The sequence below is a fragment of the Delphinus delphis genome, chromosome 11, assembly GCF_949987515.2.
Source record: "Delphinus delphis chromosome 11, mDelDel1.2, whole genome shotgun sequence".
Lineage (NCBI taxonomy): Eukaryota > Metazoa > Chordata > Mammalia > Artiodactyla > Delphinidae > Delphinus > Delphinus delphis.
The window spans coordinates 39,291,095-39,316,672 of record NC_082693.1 but is presented as its reverse complement, the minus strand read 5'-3'; the positions used below and the strand labels follow the sequence as shown (position 1 = coordinate 39,316,672).

General features: G+C 40.0%; 2 protein-coding genes across 2 annotated transcripts; one reads left to right on the top strand and one right to left on the bottom strand.

Annotated features, from left to right (window-relative positions):
* The first annotated feature begins 1,620 nt into the window (after nucleotides 1–1,620).
* Nucleotides 1,621–16,183, top strand: LOC132434289 (large ribosomal subunit protein eL34-like). The gene is made up of 2 exons (XM_060025964.1): nucleotides 1,621–1,719; nucleotides 15,514–16,183. Exons 1-2 carry the CDS (start codon nucleotides 1,621–1,623, stop codon nucleotides 16,111–16,113), a joined length of 699 nt encoding a protein of 232 aa, XP_059881947.1. The 3' UTR covers nucleotides 16,114–16,183.
* A 3,039-nt stretch (nucleotides 16,184–19,222) lies between these two features.
* On the bottom strand, nucleotides 19,223–20,607 carry LOC132433656 (cytochrome c-like). The gene has a single exon (XM_060024719.1). The coding sequence runs from the start codon at nucleotides 19,579–19,581 to the stop codon at nucleotides 19,267–19,269; it is 315 nt and encodes a 104-aa protein (XP_059880702.1). The 5' UTR covers nucleotides 19,582–20,607; the 3' UTR covers nucleotides 19,223–19,266.
* Between the last annotated feature and the right edge of the window lie 4,971 nt (nucleotides 20,608–25,578).

Genomic DNA, 25,578 nt, shown 5'->3' with positions numbered 1-25,578 from the left:
ACATGTAGTATATACCATGGAAGATGAAAACTTTAATGCAAAAGCTCAAGGGAAGGAATCATCCTTTTCCACTCATACACATATTTAAGGAAGGCCAGACAAAACTTAGGCCCCGTCTCTTCCCAGTTCTGAAATTTAAGACTCTAAAAAGCACAGTCATTGTTGATCATTCTTGAAAGAGCCCATAATTCACAAAAGAATTCTTTGAAAATTATATTTCCAGCTGCTTTTTTCCCCTAATGCATAGTGTAAACAAAGCACTGTCTCAAGAACAGTTCCATCATTTCAGAAACGCTTAGAATCTTTTGTTTGAACTACTTTTGTTAATTATAGTCACTTAAAAAAATAGATGGTTACTCAATATTCTGTAATAACCTATATGGGAAAAGAATATGAAAAAGAATGGATATATGTATATGTATAACTGAATCACTTTGCTGTACACCTGAAACTAACACAACATTGTAAATCAACTATACTCTAATATAAAATAAAAATTTAATTAAAAAAATAAATACATAAATAAAATTTACATTCAATTTTAAAAAAAAGATGGTACATCTTCATATTAAGCTAAAAATCTACATTTGACAAATGCTTTTTCTGCTCCAAAAGATTTTTTTGCCAGTCAACAACTGTACAATCATAAAAATATTAAATACATTTATTTGTTGTTTTCAAAATAATGGTTGTCTTCAATTGGCGTATGTCACATGAAAAATTAAATATTTTTTAACTAACTTGATTCAAATATACATAAACAGCTTAAAGAAGCCAAAGCCATAAATCAATACACAAACCAAACATTAAATCAACAACATATTTTAAATTCATTAATGCAGCGGGAAGCTCAGATCTTCTGGCTTCCAAGTCCCAAATTTAAAACAGCTCTGAAACCAGTAGTCTCTATGGAAGCAGCTTTTATCCTCACTCAGGATCAAACTAATCCCCAGACACTCTGAGGAAAGAAAGAGTAAAATCAAGTTGCACCAAAAATCTTTACACTCAGCATTCATTGAGATCTTCCAAACCACTTTCACGGCTTGTAACATGCCAGAAAAATATTACTCTAGCAAGTAATTATTTTGTCCAAAAATGAACAGAGCAATTTAAATTGGAAATAATTTGCTGCCCATGCCATTCATAAATCCATGCTACTATAATTTTTTTTTTTTTTTTGCGGTACGCGGGCCTCTCACTGTTGTGGCCTCTCCCATTGCGGAGCACAGGCTCCGGACGCGCAGGCTCAGCGGCCATGGCCCACGGGCCCAGCCGCTCTGCGGCACGTGGGACCCTCCCGGACTGGGGCACGAACCCGTGTCCCCTGCATCGGCAGGCAGACTCCCAACCACTGCGCCACCAGGGAAGCCCTATAATTCTTAATATGAATGGATAATGCATGTAGCATATCATGCATTAAATAATCTAAAAGATAAGTTTTCATCCAGTTGAAATTAGTTAAGTAAATACTGGCCGATTAAAACACATGAAAAGTTAACTCTTCCTTCTCCCTCCCCATCTCTACTCCCTCCAAACCAACAGGAACATTTCAGATGGTAATGTGTGTCAATTAGAAGTAAAGAAAATGCGGATAAAAAAAACAACTGGAAAAGGTACAAAATGCCAGGCCCCAAAAGAGATGTCACCACTTCCAAGTTGCAACTGAAGTTAAAGAACTATAGTAGGAAGTCTTCACCATTTTCAGTAATTCAAAATAAGGTACGTATTGTCCTCCTCCTTGGGAATGTAACTCTTTCCAAAACTTTTCTGACGCTTCTCGAGGCTCTTAAACCTCGAGCATGTGTTGTAGGATTCTATTAAAGCTTTGTAAGAGTATTGTTCAAATACCAAGTAAAGAAAATAACCGAATCGGTTAAGATAAAAGTTAATAGGCTTTTCTCTCTACCCCCAATTCAACAATGTATAGATCTGGATACCAAGGGGAAAAAAAGGGTAGATGATTAAATACAGGCATTTCTTCTTCCCAGAGTAGGAAGAGCAATATGGCAGGCAGCTATTTCTTTAACAACTTCCTATTCACTAAGCCATCTTCTTTTTTCAGATCGTCAGAGAATTTGGGTAAATTTCTAATGATGAAAAAAAAAAAGAAAAAAAAATTCTCATGATGTACAAATCCAGAGAGCAAGGGAAAAAAAAGAAACACCGGAAGAAAAAGAAAACAGTGGGAAGAACACAAAAATGCAGTATTCACATTGCCTGGTTGACCATAAACAATAAAGCAAAATATATTCACTGCCACCTTCTTTTCATCTAGAGAGAAAGGAAAAAATAACACAATAGCCTCTACAAATATATAAGATACCCCAACTTTTCCAAATATTTTACCTCCGGAGCCAGATCACTGTGCTAGGTGAGCAAAGTCTCTTCAGATGGGGTCAGGCAGTAGAGTGCTTCTAAAGACCATTCCCTAATGCTATTCAAAGTTTCTTATAGCCTGCTTTACCACCTGCTCTAGAGTCCCCAAATTTAAAATTACTTCTATCACCTACCCCCTTTTCAAAATCTCCCTTAAAGGTATCTCTTAAGAAAGCTAGCTAAATTCAACTGAAAGTATAAATGACAAACAGGTACACATACTCTTTAACCCTTGGAAAAATGTTATTCATCGATTCAAACAAATCTCTGTGGCAGACTTTTTAATAGTTTGAGAGTTTTTCTTCTTTCTTTCTTTGTTCCTTTTGTTTTCTCTTTTGGGGATGGAGGCACTGTTATACCTACTCTCACAAAGAAGAAAGAAGAGAAAGAGAAAAAAATGCCAAGTCCAAAGTTCCCATGTCCTATCTCTACTGAAGAAAAGATGTATTTGTTACTGTGAAGTCTCCTTCCACAGCTCTTGACAAATCCATTCTTCAACATTAAATCATGGGAGGTGATCTCCTACTTCCACCATCCCCATGAACAGGAAAGAGAAAGCCTGCCCTAACAAAGTGTGACCCACTATATGCTAGCTTCCAAAATTTTTTGATAGGTGTATGTGTGGCGCATTTTGTGTTTTAAAACATCTTTGCAAATTCTTTGATTTTACTCCCATCAAAAAAACAGAGTCTGGGAATTCCCAAGCGGTCCAGTGGTTAGGACTCCACACTTCCACTGCTGGGGGCCTGGTTTTGATCCCTGGTTGGGGAACTAAGATCCCGCAAGCCGCATGGCGCAGCCAAAAAAAAAAAAAAAAAATTAAGTAGGGTCCAATTCTCCTCCCCACAAAGAGAATGAAGCAGAAGTGACACTGAGCAACCTCGGAAATTAGGTCATAAAAGGTGATAAAATCTCTGCCTGGTGCCTTCCCAGTTCAGGCAAGTTTGCAGTCCTGAATTACCATATAAGATATCCAGCCACCCTATATCCCTGATTCTGGAGAAAACATGGGACAAGGCCTCAGAGGGTTAGAGACGTCCGAGGGGTGCCAGCTGTTTCAGTCTTCCGAGCTCTGCCACCAGACTTGTGAATGAGGAATCCTTGGAGATGACCCCATCTGCCTGTAACTGCGTAAGAGATTTCGGTGAGGAAGCCTTTTAGATGATTCCCGCCCCAGCTATCATCTGATTGCATCCTCATGAGAAACCGTGAGAAAGAACTGCTAGCTGAGCCCACACATCAGAATCATGAAAGATAAAAGGAGCGTTGTTTTACATCACTCAATTTTGGCATGGTGTGTTACAAAGCAAAAGATAACCAAAACAGACTTTGGTATAGGGAGCAGGTTACTTCCATAACAAAAAGTTAAAATGTTAAGCTTTGGGACTGGATGGCAGGAGAAAGCAAGAAGGGCCTTGAAAGTGTTAGTGAAAGCCTGAAGGGTCTTAAGGACACTGGTAGGAAGCTGTCAACAAGGACTTAAAACAGGGATCACCAAACTACAATCTACTGGCAAAATTCAACCTGCTGCCTGTTTTTGTAAATAAAATTTTATTGGAACACAGTAACACCCATTTGCTTACATACTGTCTACGTCTATGGCTGCTTTCTCACTATGACAGCAGAGATCATAAGGTCCAAAAAGCCTAAAATATTTATGATCTGGCCCTTGACAGAAAAAGGTTGCTAATCCTTGGCTTAAAAGAAAGTGAGGAGGGACTTCCCTGGTGGCGCAGTGGTTAAAAATCCGCCTGCCAATGCAGGGGACACGGGTTTGAGCCCTGGTCCAGGAAGATCCCATATGCCGCGGAGCAACTAAGCCTGTGCGCCACAACTACTGAGCCTGCGCTCTAGAGCCCACGAGCCACAACTACTGAGCCCACGCGCGTAGAGCCCATGCTCTGCAACAAGAGAAGCCACTGCAATAAGCCCGCGCACTGCAACGAAGAGTAGCCCATGCTAGCCACAACTAGAGAAAGCCCACTCGCAGCAACAAAGACCCAAGGCAGCCAAACATAAATAAATAAATTTAATAATCATTAAAAAAACATTTAAAAAAAAGGAAGTGAGGAAAGCCTTATTGGAAGCTATAGGAAAGGAGAATCTTATTAGATAATGGTGGAAGGTTTAGCAAAGCTGTCACCTGCAGTAATGTGAAAAATAGAAAATATAACTAATGAACTGATGGATCTGGGTAGAGATTTCCAGGCAGAATGTCAAAAGTATCAACTGCTTTTTTTTTTAAGCTGTGTGCCACAAAGTACAGGTAGAGAGAGATAAGAAAAGAAGGAATTATATAATTTTCAAGCAGAATATAGAGGACATACAAAGGAGTCAGGACTTGCTAGGTCCAAAAATAAATGTTTCTTATTCCCAGGCTCCCCATATAGCAAACGTTTCTCAAATTAAGAAATGCCCTCTGGGCAAAGGTCAAATCCAAGGCAGTGTCAGGGAAACATGGCCTAAAGATTAAATTTTTGTTTTAGGCCAAGGGTTGGCAAACTTTTCCCATAAAGGGCCAGATAAATATTTTAGGCTTTGAGGGCCATACACAGTCTCTGTTGAACATTCGTCTTTTATTTTTCAACAGCCCTTTAAAAATGTAAAAACAGGGGCTTCCCTGGTGGTGCAGTGATTGGGAATCTGCCTGCCAATGCAGGGGACACGGGTTCAAGCCCTGGTCCAGGAAGATCCCACATGCCGCGGAGCAACTAAGCCTGTGTGCCACAACTGCTGAGCCTGCGCTCTGGAGCCCACGAGCTGCAACTACTGAAGCCCTTGAGCCTGGAGCCTGTGCTCCGCTACAAGAGAAGCCACCGCAGGGAGAAGCCTGTGCGCCGCAGTGAAAAGTGGTCCCCGCTCGCCGCAACTGGAGAAAGCCCGCACACAGCAGCAAAGACCCAACGCAGCCAAAAATAAATAAATAAAATAAATAAAAATTTAAAAAAATAAAAAATAAAATTTAAAAACAGAGAATTCCCTGGTTGTCCAGTGGTTAGGGCTCCACGCTTCCACTGCAGAGGGCATGGGTTCGATCCCTGGTCAGGGACTCAGATCCCGCGAGATGCGCGGCGTGGCTCAAAAAAAAAAAAAAAAAAGTAAAAACAAATCTTAGATCACTGGCCATAGTCTGCCTACCCCTAGTTAGGACTCCAAAGAGATTTTAAGGTGGAGTCTCACAGATGCTTTCAAACATAAGGCCTTCTGAGAATATTAAAGGTGTTGTCCCACAAAAGGCTTAAAGGAAGCTGACAGGGTTCAGGACATGCCACCCCAAAATATGGCACCCTAGCATACTGAATATTTTAAGCTGAAGAATCTTGAGAAAAGATCAGAACGAGGAAGGTCACTCTGTGGGGGTCTCCCCCCACCTTCTCCCCTGAAACAAGTCATAAAACCCTCATGTAAGAGGTACCCTCCCTATACCTGGAAGGAGGGAGCATCTGTATCTCCAAAGACAAAGGGACAAGGAAAGGAATCCTAACAAACAGGCCTTGCTATATTTCCCCCAGTTCACTACACTTACTTCATACTTGTTGATCTATCATTTCTCCACACTGTCCACTCTTCATTAAACCTGGCATAAAAATACTCAGGTTCAAACATTTCTTTGAGTCTTCGTTTACATCTCCCATTTCACATAAAATTTACATCAGATAAATTTGTATACTTTTCTCCTCTTAATCAGTCTTTGCCAGTTTAATTTTCAAATCCAGCCAGGGACCCTAAGAGGGTCAAGGAAAACTTTTTTCTCCTCTACAAAACCTAAGGGAGAGAAGGGGTTATATCAATGTGTAAAGGTGGCTTTTGTCTAATACAGTGAACCCTTCAGTAAGAGTCACAGAGAATTTTATGTGCAGAAACATTGTCATCTTGGACTAAAAAGGACAGAGACAGTACAAAATGAAAAAAAGGCTTTTGGGACCCCCCACCCCACCCTGCCCGAAGCTCCGTGGGCAGGAAACAGGCTGGGAAAATTACTTACATGCAAACAGAGAATACATTTTATGGAAAAGGAATGATAATTCAAAGGGCAAAACCAAGAGCCGTAGAGGAATGGTTCCTAGGCAGTAGGGGCTGAACCCTAATCACACAACTAGCAATATGTTGGCTGGATTTCAGAACTGGTATGGACCGGTGACTATTGTGTTCCTTACATTTTTTCTTTATTTTTGAACAGGAGTGTCTAAAGTTGTTATCTTAGGCCCACCCATTATTGCATATTGGGTGGGCTGGGTATGGAGAAAGATAAGGTGATTCTTTAGTCCACAGGTCTTCAAAGTGAAGGCAAGGGTACTCAAGGAGCTATACCCAAGGAACTAATATATCCAAATAGCCTTATCTGCACCTGGATCTGATTTAGATTACAAGATCCTGGATCTCTAGCCTGAGCCTGATGCTGTACTAGATAAAACTTTGGAGGCTTTGAGAAGGAGTGCTTGTGTTTTGCATGTGGAGGAAGATAAATACTGTAATTTGTAGCCAGAGAGAAGACTAAAGTGGCTTTGAAATAAGTCTGCATATTCTTGACACTCCTCCCAGCAAGAGGTAGACTCTAATCCCCTTCCCTTTGACTGTGGATTGGCCTTAGTGACTTGCTTCTTTTTCTTTTTTTCCTTATAAATTTATTTATTTAATTTATTTATTTTTGGCTGTGTTGGGTCTTCCACTGCTGCGTGCGGGCTTTCTTTAGTTGCAGCGAGCGGGGGCTACTCTTCGTTGCAGTGCGCGGGCTTCTCATTGCAGTGGCTTCTCACTATGGAGCACGGGCTCTAGGTGCGCGGGCTTCAGTAGCTGCGGCGCGTGGGCTTCAGTAGCGCGGCGCGGGGGCTCAGTAGTTGTGGCTCACGGGCTCTAAAGCACAGGCTCAGTAGTTGTGGCGCATGGGCTTAGTTGCTCGGTGGCATGTGGGATCCTCCCAGACCGGGGATCAAACCCATGTCCCCTGCATTGGCAGGCGGATTCTCAACCACTGCACCACCAGGGAAGCCCCAGTGACTTGCTTCTAATGAATAAAATGCAGTGGAAATTGACACTGATTCTGAATTTAGGTCATAAAAGACAATATAGTTCCCGTCTGGCTCTCTTACTCGGAACCAGTACTTTTAGAGCCCTAAGCCTCCAGGTAAGAAGTCTGGCTACCATGAAGCCCCTATGCTGGAAAGACTATACAGAAATAGGGAGAGATATCAAGGATCTCCAACTATTCCAGCTTCTACCTATTTGGACTTCCCTGCTCAAGTGCCATGCTTGTGAGTCTGGTAGGAAGCCTCCGAAATAACCCCAGGCCCATCTAACTACCAGTACATAAGAGGACTCATGCAAGAATCACTTAGCTGAGCCCAGTCAACACCCAGAACCATAAGTTTTATGCCAAATTTGGAGTGGTTTTGTTCTTTAGCAATAGATAACTGCAACAACATGCCTGGAGACCCTAGCCTGAAATGTTAGGAGGTGAAACTTAGCCTGCCTTTCTATATTACCAACCAAATATTTATGCTGCCCCCAACTCCTTCTTCTTCCCACAGTAGAAATATTTGATTTGACCACGGTAAAAAATATTTTCATGGCTGATTTAAATGTATACAATTACAATGTGACAAGTACTATGTTTCAAACTGTATGTCAGTCTAACTTTACACGTTACTTGAAAGCACCTACATTTACACACACACACACACACACACACAAATGGATTGCTGCTTCCTAGCATATTATTTCACTTATTTTACAAATGTTTTTTAATAATTAAGTAATTTGAGACTGGTAGTCATACTACCTCCTCTGCAACATAACACTAATGTGTAGTGTTTTAAAAAGTGGTTATACCTGCAGCAGAACTAGAATAATCGTCACTAATATATAATAACCACAATTTCTAAGGTCTCTTCATTGCTAAATGCCATGATCTAAGTTCAGAGAAAATAAATCTTTTGCATTTGAAGATATACAATTCAATATGTTTTAGATCACTGGCAGGGAATTTAACGTTCTAGCTCTTAAAAGAAACAATGGAATATGATGTTCACAGATTATAAACATGGTTAAGCTCAACTTCTGTAGTGAAACTAAAACAGCTGAGCCAAGAACTAATTGGACCTCGCAGAATGGCAGAAGGGACTCTGGAATAGGAAGAGCAAAGAGGCCTGAGGTCAAGATAACTTACTCTGAAAATGTAACCACTTTCTCCATTGTATAAACACTTCCAACTAGACATTTTAAGGAAAAAAGCCTTAATCCTCTATGAAAACAGATAACTAAAACATCCTAAATTATTTAGCAGCAGTTTAATTCACCTTTTTTCACTCTTTCCTAGACTGTCACAGGTTTGATTTTTTTTTTTTTTTAGCAAGCAAGCATTGAGAAGAAAAAATCAAATATAATCACTTTGAGAAGAACTTTTAAAGAATAAAATATATGTTCTGCTTCAGATACGATTCTTTGAACACTGAGTAATACGTATACCCCCAAGTATACACATACCCAGCATATACATTACATATACCCAAGTTCGGGTAACTAAAAGGAAAGAGAAGGTCACTGTGCAGAAGTCTATTTAACCCATAATATGGCTGATTTTAAATATCAGTCTGGGTTCTGGGTCCTGATAGCAGAAAGTCATCTAATACAAAGGGAGAAGAAAGACTCTCTCTTGCTCACAGGGCAGAAGTTTAGGCTCTATACAAATTGTGGAATAAGTAAAGGTCATTCTTCCACAGAGAGTCCACAACTACCTAATTCTTCCTTTCTCATTCAAAAGTCCCTCAATAAAACTGACTTCAGGTGTCAGACACTAAACGCATTCAACTAAGTCACACTGAAGAATGAATTTTTGAGAGCCCCAACCTTTCCATGAGATAAAAGACTGTACACAGTATAATGCAATATAATGGGAAAAATTCTGGTTTCCCCAAAACATTTCCTTTAAGCTCTACATCAAAGAGATGGGGCCATTATATTTACCACTGGATCCCTCAGCACCTAGTACAGGGATAAGCACATTAGTAAGCACTCGAAACTCTGCATAAATGAATATTTTGCTTTTATTCCCCATATAAGAAATATGCATTCTAGTTCCATTCTATCAGTAATGAGCTACATAACCTTTGGCAAGGTCCTGGATCTCTCAAGCTTTAGTTTCCATCACACAACATAAAATGAGGTGAGGTGCGGACTGGGGATGAGGATTAGATAATAAGTCTCATGAGGCCAGTGACTGTCTTATTCACCTCTGTATCTGTGTCTAACGAAGTGGCTAGGGCACATTCAAATATTTACTGGACAAAGTTTCTTCCAGCTCTAGGACTTCCCTGGTGGTCCAGTGGTTAAGATTCCGCCTTCCAATGCAGGGGACACGGGTTCAATCCCTGGCCAGGGAACTAGGATCCCACATGCTGCAGGGAAACCAAGGCCATGCGCTGCAACTACTGAGCCTGCGGGCTCTAGAGCCCACGCGCCACAACTAGAGAGAAGCTCGCGTGCCACAACTAAGACCTGACACAGCCAAATAAATAAATAAATAATTTTAAAAAAAGGTTCTTCCAGCCCTGACCCTATAATTCTTCGTTTTTAACAAAAAAAAGGTTCTTCCAGTCCTGACCCTATAATTCTTCATCGTTTTTAACTTAGCTTTTTCAGCATACAGTATTATAGTCCACTAAGCAGGAGATTTAAGACTCCTCCTCTACACTGAGATCAGTTCCAGTAAAGGCCTTTTAAAACAAAACACTTCTAAAATCTTCTCCACCTCTCCACACAGGTTCTTTGTGTGACTGATATTATTTATCCACTGGATGCAGCTTTTAGAAAGATAAGATTTGGACAAAGACAGGATGCCAGAAGCAATACAATTTTCCAGATTCTTCTGAATTGGTTTTATTCCAGTTTGATTTTATTATGCTACTTAAAACACTATTAGAAGTACCTGGAATAATCAGGTTAATCCATTTGCAATCCAAAAATGTATTCCAAAGTCAAATATTATTATTATTATCTATTCCATATGCCCATCCTTTAGCATAAATGACTGAGAGCTATATCCATTTATTTAAGTTCATGTTTTTCACAGCATGCAACCAACACTACCACCTACTCATTATTTACAGTCCTTTCTGTAGCACTATTATAAAAGGTTACATTTAAGAGGACCTTGGGGAAATCCCTGGAGGTCCAGTGGTTAGGACTCCCAGCTTTCACTGCCGAGGGCCCAGGTCCAATCCCTGGTCGAGGAAATAAGATCCCACAAGCCGAGTGGTGTGGCAAAAAAAATTAAAACTTTAAAAATAAAGGTCCTTGTGCCTCTGGAACACTATCACTCCAAATTAGGTGTAGCCTTCAAAAAGTCGGCACATCTCTGCTATCAGGTAGTAATGAGCATAATAAATTCAAGGACTTCAGCTCGAACAAATTATTGATTGACATATTCCCCAATTATTAAAGTCTAATAACAACTTTTGAAATATTAATCTATATCCTCAGTAGCAATGTACAGTCTGTACCCTGACAATGAGCACTTACATTATGTCCATTCAATCACCCACTAGGTACCAGACACTGTTCTAGCCCAGGGGTCAGCAATCTTTTTCTGTAAAGGGCCAGACAGCAAATATTTTAGGCTTTACAGGCCTTACAGTCTCTGTTGCAACACTCAACTCCACTGTTGTAGTGTGAAAGCAGCCACAGACAATACAATAATGAATGTGCATGGCTATGTTCTGATTAAACTTTACTTACAAAAACAGGCAGCAGGCCATTTTTAGCTTGCCAGCCCTTGTTCTATGCCTATGGGGAGACAGCAGTGAAACAAATTTTTTTAAGTAAAGTTAAATTTTTTTTAATTAATTAATTAATTAAAATACACACAGCCTGTCAGATGCTAATAAGTGCTATGGAGAAAAGTAAAGCAGGATCAAGGCGGTAAGGACACTCAGGACTTCACTGATAAGATGACATCTGAGCCCAACACCTAAAGAAAGGAAAAGCCATGCTACCTCCATAGAAAAAGCATTTCAGGAAGAGGTAATGGCAAGTATAAAGGCTCTGAAGAAGAAACAACCTGGCATCTTAAAAAAAACAGCAAGGATGTCACTGTGGCTACAGGGACGTGAGCACAGGAAAGAGTCATAGGAAATTAGGCCAGAGAGGCAAGCTGAGGCCAGGTTCTTTACAATCTTTTAAGGCCACTGTCAGAACTTTGTTTTTTACTCTGAGATGGAAAGCCCCTGGAAGGCTTTGAGCAAAGGAGTGACAACCCGACTTGACTTACTTTTTAGGGGATTGTTCTGGATGTCTGCTGAGAACAGACTGTACAGAGATAAGGGCAGAAGTAGAGAAATCAGTCAGAAGGCTAATGCAATAATCCAGGAAAGAGAGAACAGCAGTTTGAATTTTGGTGGTAGCAGTAGAAACGGTGATCAGCTTCAGCATGTATCCTAAAGGTAAAACTAGATTAGATGTGAAATGTTACAGACAGAAAAGCATCAACTAGGTTTAAGGCTCGAGTAACCAGGAGAGTCTCTATTTCCTGTTATGGGGACGACTGTGGGAAAAATCTTGGGGGAAGCATATTAAGTTCGAGATGTATAACAGACACCACATAGAGATGTTAGGTGGGCAATGAGATATACAAATTTGGAGTTAATATACTTTTACATTATGATTATTCCCAGTACGTTTGATCTCTCCAACTGGGTTATAAAATCCTTAAGAATAAAACCCCTGGACTTCCCTGGTGGCGCAGTGGTTAAGAATCTGCCTACCAATTCAGCGGAAACAGGTTCAATCCTTGGTCCAGGAAGATCCCACGTGCTGCAGAGCAACTAAGCCCGTGAGCCACAACTACTGAACCTGCCCACAAGCCACAATACTGAAGCCTGTGCGCCTAGAGCCCGCGCTCCGCAACAAGAGAAGACACTGCAATGAGAAGCCCATGCACCGCAACGAAGAGTAGCCCTGCTCGCCACAACTAGTGAAAGCCTAAGTGCAGCAACAAGGACCCAGTGCAGCCATAAATAAATAAACAAACAAATAAATAAGTTTTTTTAAAAAGTGAAACCTCGTTTTCACTTTACTCACAGGTATTATCCCCAAGACTATTTACTTACTTTATACACAGTTTTAATAAGATTAGATTTCTAGTTTCTGAATTCATAAATGATAGAAGCAGCAAATTTAAAATGGTGGTGCCAGGGGGTGGAAGACAGCAGCTAAAACTGACAGCTGACAAAGGAATACATAGAAATTATAAAATGCTGACAAAAACTAGAAATATCCAGCATTCCAAGATTACAGTCGTCCCTCAGTATCCACTCAGGGGATTGGTTCCAGGACCCCTGCAGATACCAAAATCCTCGGATACTCAAGTCCCTTATATAAATCATCACAGTATTTGCATATAACCTATGCACATCCTCCTGGATATTTTAAATCATCTCTAGATTATTTTTATATCTAATACAATGAAAATGCTATGTAAATTAATTGTAAACAGAGTGTAAATGCTATGTCAACAGTTGCCAGCCCGTGGCAAATTCAAGTTATGCTTTTGGGAACTTTCTGGAATTTTTTTTTTTAATATTTTCAACCTACAGTTGGTTGAATCCATCCATGCAGAACCCACAGATACGGAAGGCCGCGTACATTTACTGTAAGAACAAACAGCTGTACATATATGTCATTAAGTCAGCAATTCCTGAAAGTGTTTGTTATAGCACAAAATACTTCTAATTATCTTTAGCGACGTTTAATGTTATTAACGTTTTAAATGACATATTTTTTAAATATTGCTAATAAAAATGGAAGAAATGGTATTTAAAAGAGTAAACATAATTTATTTGAAAATTTTATGTATGTGTTATTCTCACAGGATTTGTTAGGGAGCAGATAAAATTATACACATGAAAGTCATTTAATAAACATTACTTGGGACTCGCCCTGTGCTAGAAATGGTAGATATAAGAAAAAGCAAGCCATGGTTCAAGCTCAAGTCTCTTCGTGAGAGATAAAAACATAAACAACTAATTATAATACAATGTGATCCGTGGAATGAAAACAGACTTGGGACTAAGACGTCTGGGTTTGAATTTTGCCACCATTCTTGGCTTACAGTTTGAGCTGCTAACTACGTATGCTTAGCTTGCCGACCATTCAAAAACAGGCAGCAGGCCAGGCCTATGAGCAGCAGCTTGCCAACCTCTGTTGTACAGGAATATTGGGGATAAAGACAGTGATCAGAATAGCTTATTCTGTGCCCTGTTCCCCTGGCTAAGATAAGGTTTGGGAGCTGCAGAAGCAAACATGTAACTGGACATGTAACTTTCCTCCCTATTCTCTTTGCCTGGCTAATTCCCACTCATCTTTCAGGTCTCTGATCAGATGTCACTAACTCAAGAACCTGCACTCTTCCCCTCCTTACCCCCGAGACTGATCCAGTGCTTTTTCTACAGGCTTCCAAAAAGCCCTCACTACTTCTATCAGAGCCTTCACATTAAACTGTAATCTCTGTTTAACTGTCCTTCCCGCTAGACTGTAAATCCAGGTAAGGAGGAACCTGTCTACTTGTTCCACATGATCTCCCAAGCATCTAATTCAGTGCCTGGCACATAGTAGATGCTAGGAAATGTCCACTGAAATGAGTGAATCCAGCAATAGTTGAGTCTCCCATCCAGTAACAGCTCTTTCAGGAACCTGTCAGGACACAGATCCTTGGGTACTGACAGGATCTGTTCTCTCCTTCCAAACAGTACTTTCCTCTCCCCTCCCAGGACACAGGTCAAACTCTTTCCCTCTTCTAACTCCTCTGTTTCCTTGGCCCGATTGAAGGAACTGAAAGCTAATTCTGCCTGAAACCTCTTCCCTCCCTTCCCTTTCCAACTCTAAAGCTACACCTCCCCACTTCCTTACTGTAATCGTGCTGTCATTTCCCCAGCAAGCTAGTAACAGTGTCATTTACCAGTTTCCAAGATATGTAGGATATTTAAGAATAGGGTACTAAAAACATCCAAATATTCTACTTTTCAGTAAGAAAGGGGAGAGAATAGAAGCAGGGAAGGTAAACAACAGGAAATGGAACAGGGAATGCTGGTTTTTGAAGAGATGGATTAACAGCTTTTTACTGCAGATCACTTTGGCCCCAGGAGTAGAAAGCAAGTAACAGAGCTCCAGTTCTGCATCCCCCCAGCCTCTACACCAGCACCAGTAGTCAAGGAACCCTTTTACCCTGCAGCTTCTTCCCATATCTCTATCCTGCATCTACTTATACTACAATTTGCCTTGAAACATCAAGACTAATCTCATTATGATCTCTAACCCTACTTATATCACTCACTACAAGAAACCCAGGACTCTGGAGTCATTCCAAATCCTCCAACTCTCATCCCCATATGGCTAAGTACATCATCTTTCATGAACCAGCCCCCTCTCCCACTCGTCCCTCAATTCCTGAAATCCTTCCATCATATCCTCTGGAACTCATCAGCAAAATCCCCTGTGTCTTCAACCTCTTGTCTGAATGGTCCCTTCACCTTTTTGCTCTAATTGAAATCTAACGGCTGAGGCCACTGCTCTCTCTACAGTCCTATCTGTGGTTGTTTTCTCTCCCACACCCGTTATACTACTGGGCCTGGGGGTAGAAGAAGGAGGTACTCACCTTGTACCTTCTTTCTGCTTCCAGGTTATTCCCCTTTCTTCCTTCCCAAAAAAAGCCCCTGTCAGACCATACCTCCACCTCCCCACCCCTCTGCTACAATTATCTGGATAAGCTGGGTCACTTCTTCTCAAGCCTCAAAGCTTTTGGTTCCTACCTCACTGGTCTGTCATAATTCCAGGTGATTTCAAATGCTCACCTAGATGACTCTTGTGATACTCTGACCTCTCAGTTCCTTGACCTCCTCACATGCAATGATCTTGTCCTCTACCCTACTTTAGCCACTCACTCCCTTAGTCAATATCCTAGAACTTGTCAATATGATAACTACAGTCCTTCCATGATCTCCACTTCATCTGCATCCCACTCTCCAATCACCACTTCCCATCTTTGCAGACTGCTCCTTCTAGCACCCCAACTCCAAGAACACTTTGACCTCAACAGAACTTACAAGCAATTGATCCCACCCCCTCTCCTGTCATGTCCTACCTTAGCTTAGAGCTCAAGGTCCATCATTACAATCACTCCCTTTCCTGCATCTCAGACTTTTGCACCCTCCCACACTTTATCATACTTGCCTGGCAAAACACCTACCCTTGCCAAATATAATTCCCTGTCAAACAACTAAACCCTTTAGGACATTCAAGAGACAAGTGACGTCATATCTGACTTTTGAACTCACAATAGCTTTCTTTTTCCTCTTCCAGGGACGGTATCTAGAGGCATTCAGAGTGGTCCGGCATTTGACATACCGTTGTAGACTATCCTACAATACAGCCTCTAACAGAACTAGGCTGCCCCAAACCCCTGGAAATAGAATTGTTTACCTTCAAACCAAAAAGGTTGGGAAAGCACCAAAATCCACATGTGGCGTGTACCCAGGCCAACTTCTAGGAGTTTGTGCTGTGAGACCTAAAGTTCTTATGAGGTTGTCTAAAATGAAAAAACATGTCAGCAGGGCCTACTGTGGTTCCATGTGTACTAAATGTGTCCATGGCAGGATCAAGCGTATTTTTCTTATTGAGGAGCAGAAAATCGTTCTGAAAGTGTTAAAGGCAGAAACACAGAGTCAGAAAACTAAATTTTTAAAATGAAGCTTTTTTGAGTTAATAATTAAAAAAATCAAAAGCCAAAAGAGAGTGAGAAAATTGGAAAACTGATAGGATATTTGATATTAAGGAATTATAAATTTTTTTGGTGTGGTAATGGTATTTTTTTTGCAGGTGTCCGTATTTTTTAGAGATACAATATGAAATATTTATGCATAAAATATGATGTCTGGGACTGCTTCAAAATAATAAGAAAGGATGGAAGTGGGTAAGACAACAGATAAAACAAGATTGGGGGACTTCCCTGGCGGTCTTGTGGTTAAGACTTCCCCTTCCAATGCAGGGGGTGAGGGTTCGATCCCTGGTCGGGGAGCTAAGATCCCACATACCTCGCAGCTAAAAAACTAAAACGTAAAAAAAAAAAAACGAAGCAGTACTGTAACAAATTCAATAAAGACTTTAAAAAATAAAAGCAAAAAAGATTGGCCATGAGTTAATATGTGTTGAAGCTGTGTGATGAGTACATGAGGGCTCTATTTCTTTTGTGTATTTAAATTTTTCCCTAATAACATGGTAAAAAATACAACTGTATCTATCTCTACGCTACGCCTGCAACAAGCAACCAAACATGGCTTTGAAAAGAAAAAGATGAAAACAAACACACCTATACCAAACAGTCTCACTTAAAATTCACAATTGCTGACTTTAAATGGTCTCATAGCTCAGCATGACAATCCTACAACTTTTGCCCTATCCATTCGTTCTCCCACACCCCACTATAGGTCCATTTCATGTCATTTCCTTCCTCCTCAAGCCATCAACACCTCTCCATCTTCACTCCCAGCTGCTGCCCTTCATTCCATTTTCTCAGTGAAACAGGAAGCAATCTCCACCACTACCACCACCGGTTCCCATTTGCCTTTTCTTCCCTCCTGTTATTTACTGTGAATGAACTGACTGCTCCTGTCTAAAGCCAATGCCTCCACTTGGATACCAGATCCCAAACCCCACTGCCCAGTCATTCCTCATTCTCACTCTGCATCAGCACTGTTTCCCTCTCTACTGGATCATCTCTATTGGCATTGTATTAACACATTCTTACTTCTCCCATTTTAGTTTTAGTTTTTTCTTGAGGTACAATTGACAGATAACATTATATTAGTTTCAGGTGTATAATGATTGCTCCCATTTTAAAAAGACAACTCTTAACTCCAGTTTCCCCTCCAGCTATGTATCCATTCCTCTGCTCTCCAGGACAGCAAAACTCCTAGAACAAGAAAGAACAGTGTCTGGCACATGGAACCATATTTCACTGATTCTAAGATGCCTTTTTTTTTTTTCTTCATATCTTAACATCTCTGAAATCCAGACACAACTCATGACAACTGTTATTTGTTTCTTCTAAGTGCCTAAGACACTACCAACCTCAAACAATCTCTAATTAAAAATCTCTGCTTGAGTTTTTGGTACAACATAGGTAGTGTGAATTCAAACTGAACACCAGTTCAAATTCCAAAGAAAGTTTTTACCCCTCCTACACAATGCCAGGGTTGAGACAGGTGAGCTGCCTTGCTGTCCCTTTCTGTGTGGTGGGCTTCTTCTCATTTACATTCTCATGTAGTTTCCCAGCTTTAAGCAGGGCCTCTTACAGATTACCCATCTTGGGCCTACTTCTCTTTTTTAGTAGTACATAAAATTATGGTGTATCTTACAACTGATGGTACCGAAATAGCAATATAAGCATATTATTTAGAGAAATGGAGATAAATACCAAAAAGTATTAACTAAATAAAGCTCTAAAAGTGCCTCTGAAGGGAAATAAAGGGGAAAAGGTATTTTATGTTTTAACAAACTTTACAGAACTATTCGATTCCACAAACTATGTATACATATAACTTTGATAAAAATGAACCCTAGGGCTTCCATGGTGGTGCAGTGGTTAAGAATCTGCCTGCCAACGCAGGCGACAAGGGTTCAAGCCCTGGTCCGGGAAGATGCCACATGCCGCGGAGCAACTAAGCCCGCGCCACAACTACTGAGCCTGAGCTCTAGAGCCCACAAGCCACAACTACCGAGCCCATGTGCCACAACTACTGAAGAACAACAAGAGAAGCCACTGCAGTGAGAAGCCCACGCACCACAACGAAGAGTAGCCCCCGCTCGCCGCAACTAGAGAAAGCCTGCACACAGCAACGAAGACCCAACGCAGCCAAAAATAAATAAATTTAAAAGAAAAAAAAGAAAAGAACCCTAAAAGGAAAAAAATTAAGTGATCTTTGAGAAAAAGAGAGGAGAGAGGAAAATGTATGTGGACATGGGAATAATGCAGGAGTCAGAAGTCAGCAATCCCTTAAGTTTACCTGGCAAAGGGCCAAACAAGAAGGACAGAAACAAAGGCAAGAAAAATCTACTACAGTTTTGCAAAGACGGGAGACAAAGCATGCTGAAACTGCCTAAGACAGAAAAAGTAGGGAATTTCCTGGCAGTCCAGTGGTTAGGACTCTGTGCCCCCACTGCAAGGGGCACAGGTTTGATCCCTGATCCCTGGTCAGGGAACTAAGATCCCACATGCCTTGAGGCCAAAAAAAAAAAAAAAAAAAAAACTATAAAAAAAAAAGTCAAAATCATCAGGTTGGTTTTGTTGTTTTTTTTATAATAATAATAATCTTTTTTGTTTTTTAATAATAAATAAATAAAAATAATTAAATTGGCATAGTTAAGACCAAAAAGATAAAGTGGACATTGTTATCGTACCTTCAGCCCTTGCTTTAACAGGCAAATGAACACAGCTTGAAACACAGGTGACTCTTGCTGTTCTATGAGACAGTGAAGGGAGCTTCTCAATATTTAAATATATTAATATAATCAGTTATAGAAATCTAAATATAAAACCAATCTCCTATAGGGTTTGAGAAGGCTTCACCATATCCCTGAAAAGTTTAACATTCCTTATTCAAGTTTAATCATCTCTTTAGAAAGGGAAAGCAGTGAGAGTACTTGTTGAACCGCAATTACTATCAAAATTCAAAAAGCTGACCATATTTGTTTAGCCACAAGCCAACGTTATTTAAATCAGGACAAAAATATTACATCAGCCATTCATGATCTGAATTCTAGTGTATGAGATCAATTTAAATATGGTACATATAAAAAGTCATGAGACATTTGTTTCATAATAAATAAGGCAGTGGCCAACGATTACGCATTAGCTTTTTTGAGATAAGCTATCAAGTCTGCCCTATCTCCCTTCTTCTTAATGCCAGCGAAGATCATTTTTGTTCCAGGGATGTACTTCTTGGGATTCTCCAAACACTCCATCAGCGCCTCCTCTCCCCCGTTGATGCCTTTGTTCTTGTTGGCATCAGTATAAGAGAATCCGACAGGCTGGCCTGTCTTTCGCCCCAACAGACCATGGAGATTTGGCCCAGTCTTGTGCTTGCCTCCCTTTTCCACAGTATGGCACTGGGCACACTTCTGAACAAAAATCTTCTTGCCCTTCTCAACATTACCCATTTTTAAATTGTTCTTTCTCCGTACCCAACTAAGAGGTTCCCTCTCGCAAGCTGAACGTCCCGCTCTCTAAGCCCAAGGACACGCCAGTTCGCGCCTATGTATGGGTGTTGGTGCCCATCAGGTTGTTTTAACTGAAATTATAAGGAATAGTACAGAAACAGACCTTCTCAACTGAGCTCCATATTACCTATGTACATCTCCACCTGGATATCCCACAGGAAACTCAAATGGAACATGTCCCTAGTAAAAGAACTGCTTAACTCAAATCAGTTTCTTAAAAAACAAGGGGTGGTAGGTTTTGTATATTTATACATAAAGGATTAAGTATGTGTGAGGGAGAAAAAAAAGAATATCCATAATCCAGCTAAATCTACCAAAAATCAATAAAATTATCCAGATTTCCCATGTTAAAAAAAAATTAACGTCTCAATTAAATTCATTCACTCCCAAACCTGCCCTTCTTCTTAGAGTGCCTACTCTAGGTGGTCTCCCAAATAAGAAACTCAGGGAGTGATGCTAGATTCTTCCCCTTCTTCCCCTACCTTAATCCAGCCATTATCTTAATCTAACATACAGCATTTCTAAATTTCCTTGAATTTGTCTTCTCTATTCCAACTACCTTGTATCAGGGCTTGATCTCTTTCCTATATTACAGCAATAGCTTTATAATGTTCCAACTATCCTCCACATAATTGCTGAAGGGATCCTTCTAGATTGAATGTAAGCCTGCATATGTCACTCTCCTGCTTAAAATTCCCCAAGGAGTCTAAAATTTAAGCTTCTCAGCATTGCAAATAAAATTCTTTATTAAATGACCTTACTCTGGCCTCCATCCTTATTTAAAACTACTTTTCTCACTCATTCATTCAATTCATCAGTCACCAAATGTTTATTGAGCACCTATAATATCCCAGGTTCTGTAGGCACTGAGAAATACTCTAGTGAACAAAATAAAATGTCCTACCCTCTTGAAGCTTACAGTCTAATGGAGGAAATTACTCAGTGAATATATTCATCCACTTAACAATCTTTTTTGTATATCTACCTGTATAAGCACTCTTGTCAGTGCTGGAAATACAGTGATGAGCAAGACGAAGTCCTTACCCTCAGACAGTTTATATCTGAGAGAAACTGTGATAAATGCCATTAAAATAAAGCTATGATGGGGCTTCCCTGGCGGCGCAGTGGTTGAGAGTCCGCCTGCCGATGCAGGGGACACAGGTTCGTGCCCCGGTCCGGGAAGATCCCACATGCCGCGGAGCGGCTGGGCCCGTGAGCCATGGCCGCTGAGCCTGCGCGTCCGGAGCCTGTGCTCCGCAACGGGAGAGGCCACAACAGTGAGAGGCCCGCGTACCGCAAAAAAAAAACAAAACAAATAAATAAAAATAAATAAAGCTATGAGATACACAAGGACAGGAAAACCTGAACCAATCTGAGGGGTCAGGAAAGACTTCTGAAATCAAGAGTGATATCTGAGATAAGAACCAAAGATGAAGAGGCAATGGCAAGGAAAAGAGTTGTGATGGTGAAGAGTATTCCAGGCAGAGGGAACAGCCTTTGTACAAGGCCCTGACATGAGTGGGAGACCAGGGCATTAGGGAAAATAAAAAGCCAGAGTAACCAGAGAGTAGGAATGGTGTCCAAGGAAGGTGACAACACAGGCACTAAAATTTAAATCAAATAAACGATCACTGTGTCGGGAATGGATATTAGGCGTCTAAGAGTGGAATCTGGGGGGCCCATTTAAAAGGCTATTACAGGGGACTTCGCTGGCAGCCCAGTGGTTAAGACACTGCGCTTCCAATGCAGGGGGCGCAGGTTCGATCCCTGGTTGGGGAACAAGATTCCACATGTCGTGTGGCCCAGCCAAAAAAAACAAGGCTATTACAGTAGTCCAGAGCTGAAGCCAAATGATACACAGGAATATCTAAACCAGACAGATGCCTTAATGCCTACGAACTGCAAAGGAATCTAGGCCATAGTCCCTGTGCCAAGCCAACAAGTTGAACTGGCTATAAATTCAAGAAACATAAAGGTCTACTCCATCCATGAAACAGGAAATAGAAACACTCGGCTCACTGAGAGAACAGCAAGCACTGCACCTGCGCCTAGAGATGGAAAAGGTTACCTGGAAGAAAATGGATCCCAGGCCTGCATCATTCACAGATGTGAAGTCTAAATTCACACTACACGTATGGTACAAGGACCTCAATCTGACACTTCATCATAAATAAGGTTCAGAACTAAAGAATGAAATAGGACCACAACAGAGCAAATGAAAAACTGTACAGTAGAGATGATTCCACAATCTGAGACACACAGGACTTAAGTTCAGTTTTTTTGTTTTTTGTGGTTTTTTTTTGTTTTTTGGCTGCTCCATGTGGCCTGTGGGATCCTAGTTCCCCAACCAGGGATCAAACCTGGGCTCCCAGCAGCGAAAGCATGGAGCCCCAACCACTGGATCACCAGGGAATTCCCAAGTTCAGTGTTTAAAGAAAAAAAAAAGAAAAAACAAACACAGAGAAACAAACCTCCCACAGGGAAATCAGCTGATACAGCCATCAGAGACTGCACCCCAAGAATAAGAAATAATATAACAACCTGAAAAAGACATTTTAAAAGAAAGTTTAAAAATAAGATAGGGTTCCCCCTAAGATCAGGAACAAGACAAGGATATCTATTCTTACTACTTCTCTTTACTACTGTACTAGAGGTTCCAACCAACACAATCAGGCAAGAAAAAGAATTAAAAGGCATCCAGACTGAAAAGAAATAAGTAAAATTGTCTTTACTCATAGACGACATAATTATTTGTATGAAAACGTCTGATGAAACCTACAAAAAAACTATACTAGATTAAGTGAATTTAGGAAGGTTGCAGAATACAAAATCAGTATACAAAAATCAACTGTATTTCTATAACTAGCAATAAACAATCAGAAACTGAAACTAAAAACACAACAGTACAGGAAATTCCCTGGCGGTCCGGTGGTTAGGACTCCATGCTTTCACTGCTGTGGGCCTGGGTTTGATCCCTGGTTGGGGAACTAAGATCCCACAAGTTTCGTGGTGCAGCCAAAAAACAAAAAGAAACAAAAAAACAAAACAAATAGTATAAAAAAATAGTATAAAAAAAATACCCATAAGAATAAATCTGTCATTGCAGCACTATTTACAATAGCCAAGACATGGAAGCAACCATGTCCATCGACAGAGGAGTGGATAAAGAAGATGTGGTACATATATACAATGGAATATTACTCAGCCATAAAAAAGAACAAAATAATGCCATTTGCAGCAACATGGATGAACCTAAAGATTGTCATACTGAGTGAAGTAAGTCAGACAAAGATAAATATCATAAGATATCGCTTATACTTAGAATCTAAAAAAATGGTACAAATGAACTTATTTACAAAACAGAAATAGAGTCACAGATGTGGAAAACTTATGGTTACCTGGGGGGAAAGGGGGGGAGGATAAATTGGGAGATGGGGATTCACATATACACACTACTATCTATAAAATAGATAACTAATAAGGACCTACTTTATAGCACAGGGAGCTATACTCAGTCCTCTGCAATGACCTATATGAGAAAGAATCTAAAAAAGAGTAGATATATGTATATATATAACTGATTCACTTTGATGTACACCTGACACAACACTGTCAATCAACTATACTCCAACAAAAATTTTTTAAAAAGACTCAACAATTAAAAAAAAGAATAAATCTGACAAAAGATGTGAAAGATCTATACAGTGAAAACTACACAGCATTGTGGAGAGAAATTAAAGACCTAAATAAATGGATATATATACAGACATATATTTGTTATTGGGCTGGAAGGCTTGATATTGTTAGAATGTCAATTCTCTCCAAGTTGATTTAATAGAGCTAAAGCAATTTCAACCAAGATCCCAGCAGACATTTTTGTAGAAACTGACAAACTAGTTCTAAAATCCATATGAATATGCAGAGGTACTAGAATGGCCAAAACAACTTTGAAAAAGAAGTTGGAGGGTGAACAATACCTGATTTCAAGATGTATTATAAAGTTATAGTAATCAAAGACCATGTAGTACTTGCACAAAGATCAGTGGAACAGAATAGAGGGTCCAGAAACATTCCCACACATACACAGACAATTGATTTTTGACAAAGATAAAAGGCAATTTAGTCTTCCAACAAATGGTACTGAAAAATTAGATATCCATATGCAAAAAATGAACTTTCACCCATAGTTTGGTATTATATAAAAAAATTAATTCAAAATGGATTGCAGATCTAAATGTAAAACCTAAAACTATTAAGTTTCCTAGAAGAACTCAGAAGTGAAAAACTTTTTAACCTTGGGTTGGACAAAGATTTCTTAGACATGACACCAAAAGCACAAAACTTTTGTTCTTTGAAAAGACATTGTTATGAGAAAAGATAATGCACAGAGTGATAGAAAATGTTTGCAAATCATATATCCAATGAAGGACTTGTATCCAGAATAAAGAACTCTCAAAACAACAATTAGCAAATGAACAACTCAATTTTTTAAATGGGTTTATGATTTTAAAACACTTCACCAAAGACGCACATGAAAAGCAGTTCAGCTTCCTTAGTCATCAGGGAAATGCATATTAAAACAATCAGGTACCACTATGCAACTATTAGAAGGACTAAAGTTTTTAAAAATTAAGAAGACTGACCGCATCAAGTACTGGCAAAAATGTGAAGCAACTGGAACTCTCACAGACTGATAGAGGTGTAAAAATGACAAAACCACTTTGGAAAGCACTTTGACAATTCCTTAAAAAACTAAAGGAGTTAAACTATTCGACCCAGCCATTCTACTCCTAGGTATTTATCCAAGAGAAAATAAATGTCCATACAAAGACATGCACACAAATGTTCACCAGCAGTTTTTATTTGTAGTGGTTAAAAACTGCTAACAATCCAAAGTCCATCAGCTGGCTACTGAATGCATAAAAAAAAATTGTAATAGATACACACTAACCATAAACACGGGTTAACCTCAAAATAATTAAGCTGAGTGAAAGAAGCCAGACCCCCATACACAAACAATTAGTATACGCAGTATGATTCCATTTATATGAAACAGAAAATGCAAACCAATCGAGTGACAGAAAGCAGATTAATGATTGCCTGGGGGAGGGGAGAGGGAAGTAGGGGAGAAAGGGCATGACAGAGGAAACAAGGAAACTTTTGGGGGGTAATGGACAGTTTCACAGGTATATGTCAAAACTTATCAAACTGTCCACTTTAAACACATGTAGTTTATTCTACGTCAATTACACCTCAATGAAGTTGTTTTATTAAAAAAAAACAAGGCAGGAAGAGCCACAGATTAGGAGAATAACTGCAATGCATACTGACACAGGATTAGTATCCACATGTGTTACTAATACCTATAACTCAATTTAAAACAAAACCGAGACTTCCCTGGTGGTCTAGTGGTAAAGAATCCACCTTCCACTGCAGGGGACGTGGGTTCGATCCTTGGCCAGGGAACTAAACTCCCACATGCTGCAGGGCAACTAAGCCTGTGCGTCACAACTACTGATCTCGAGCGCCTCCACTACAGAGTCCACGCGCCCTGGAGCCCTCGCACCACAACTAGAGAGAGCAAACCCACATGCCACAACTAGAGATCGAAGCCCGAGCGCCGCAATGAAGAGACAGCACGCCGTAACAAAAGAACCCGCATGCCTCAATGAAGACCCCATGTGCTACAACTAAGACCTGATGCAGACAAAAAGTAAGGAAAATAAATAAGTAAAATAAACAGGTATTTAAAAAAACAAACAACTCAATAGGAAAATAAGCCATAGAAATGAACAAATAATTTACAACAGAGAAAAAGTAAATGACAATAAACAAATTAAAATATGCTCAAACTTACTAACAATGGAGAGAATGCAAATTAAAACATAAAATAGGGAAAGTGGTGGGGGAGGTGGTGTGATGAATTGGGAGATTGGG

What these genes read in the sequence shown, in the direction of transcription:
- LOC132434289 (XM_060025964.1), top strand. Translation starts at nt 1,621, where the DNA reads ATGCCAGGCCCCAAAAGAGATGTCACCACTTCCAAGTTGCAACTGAAG. An exon ending in TTTCAGTAATTCAAAATAAG is followed by an intron (nt 1,720 to 15,513) that starts GTACGTATTGTC and finishes GTCCTACCTTAG; the next exon opens with CTTAGAGCTCAAGGTCCATC.
- LOC132433656 (XM_060024719.1), bottom strand. Translation starts at nt 19,581, where the DNA reads ATGGGTAATGTTGAGAAGGGCAAGAAGATTTTTGTTCAGAAGTGTGCC.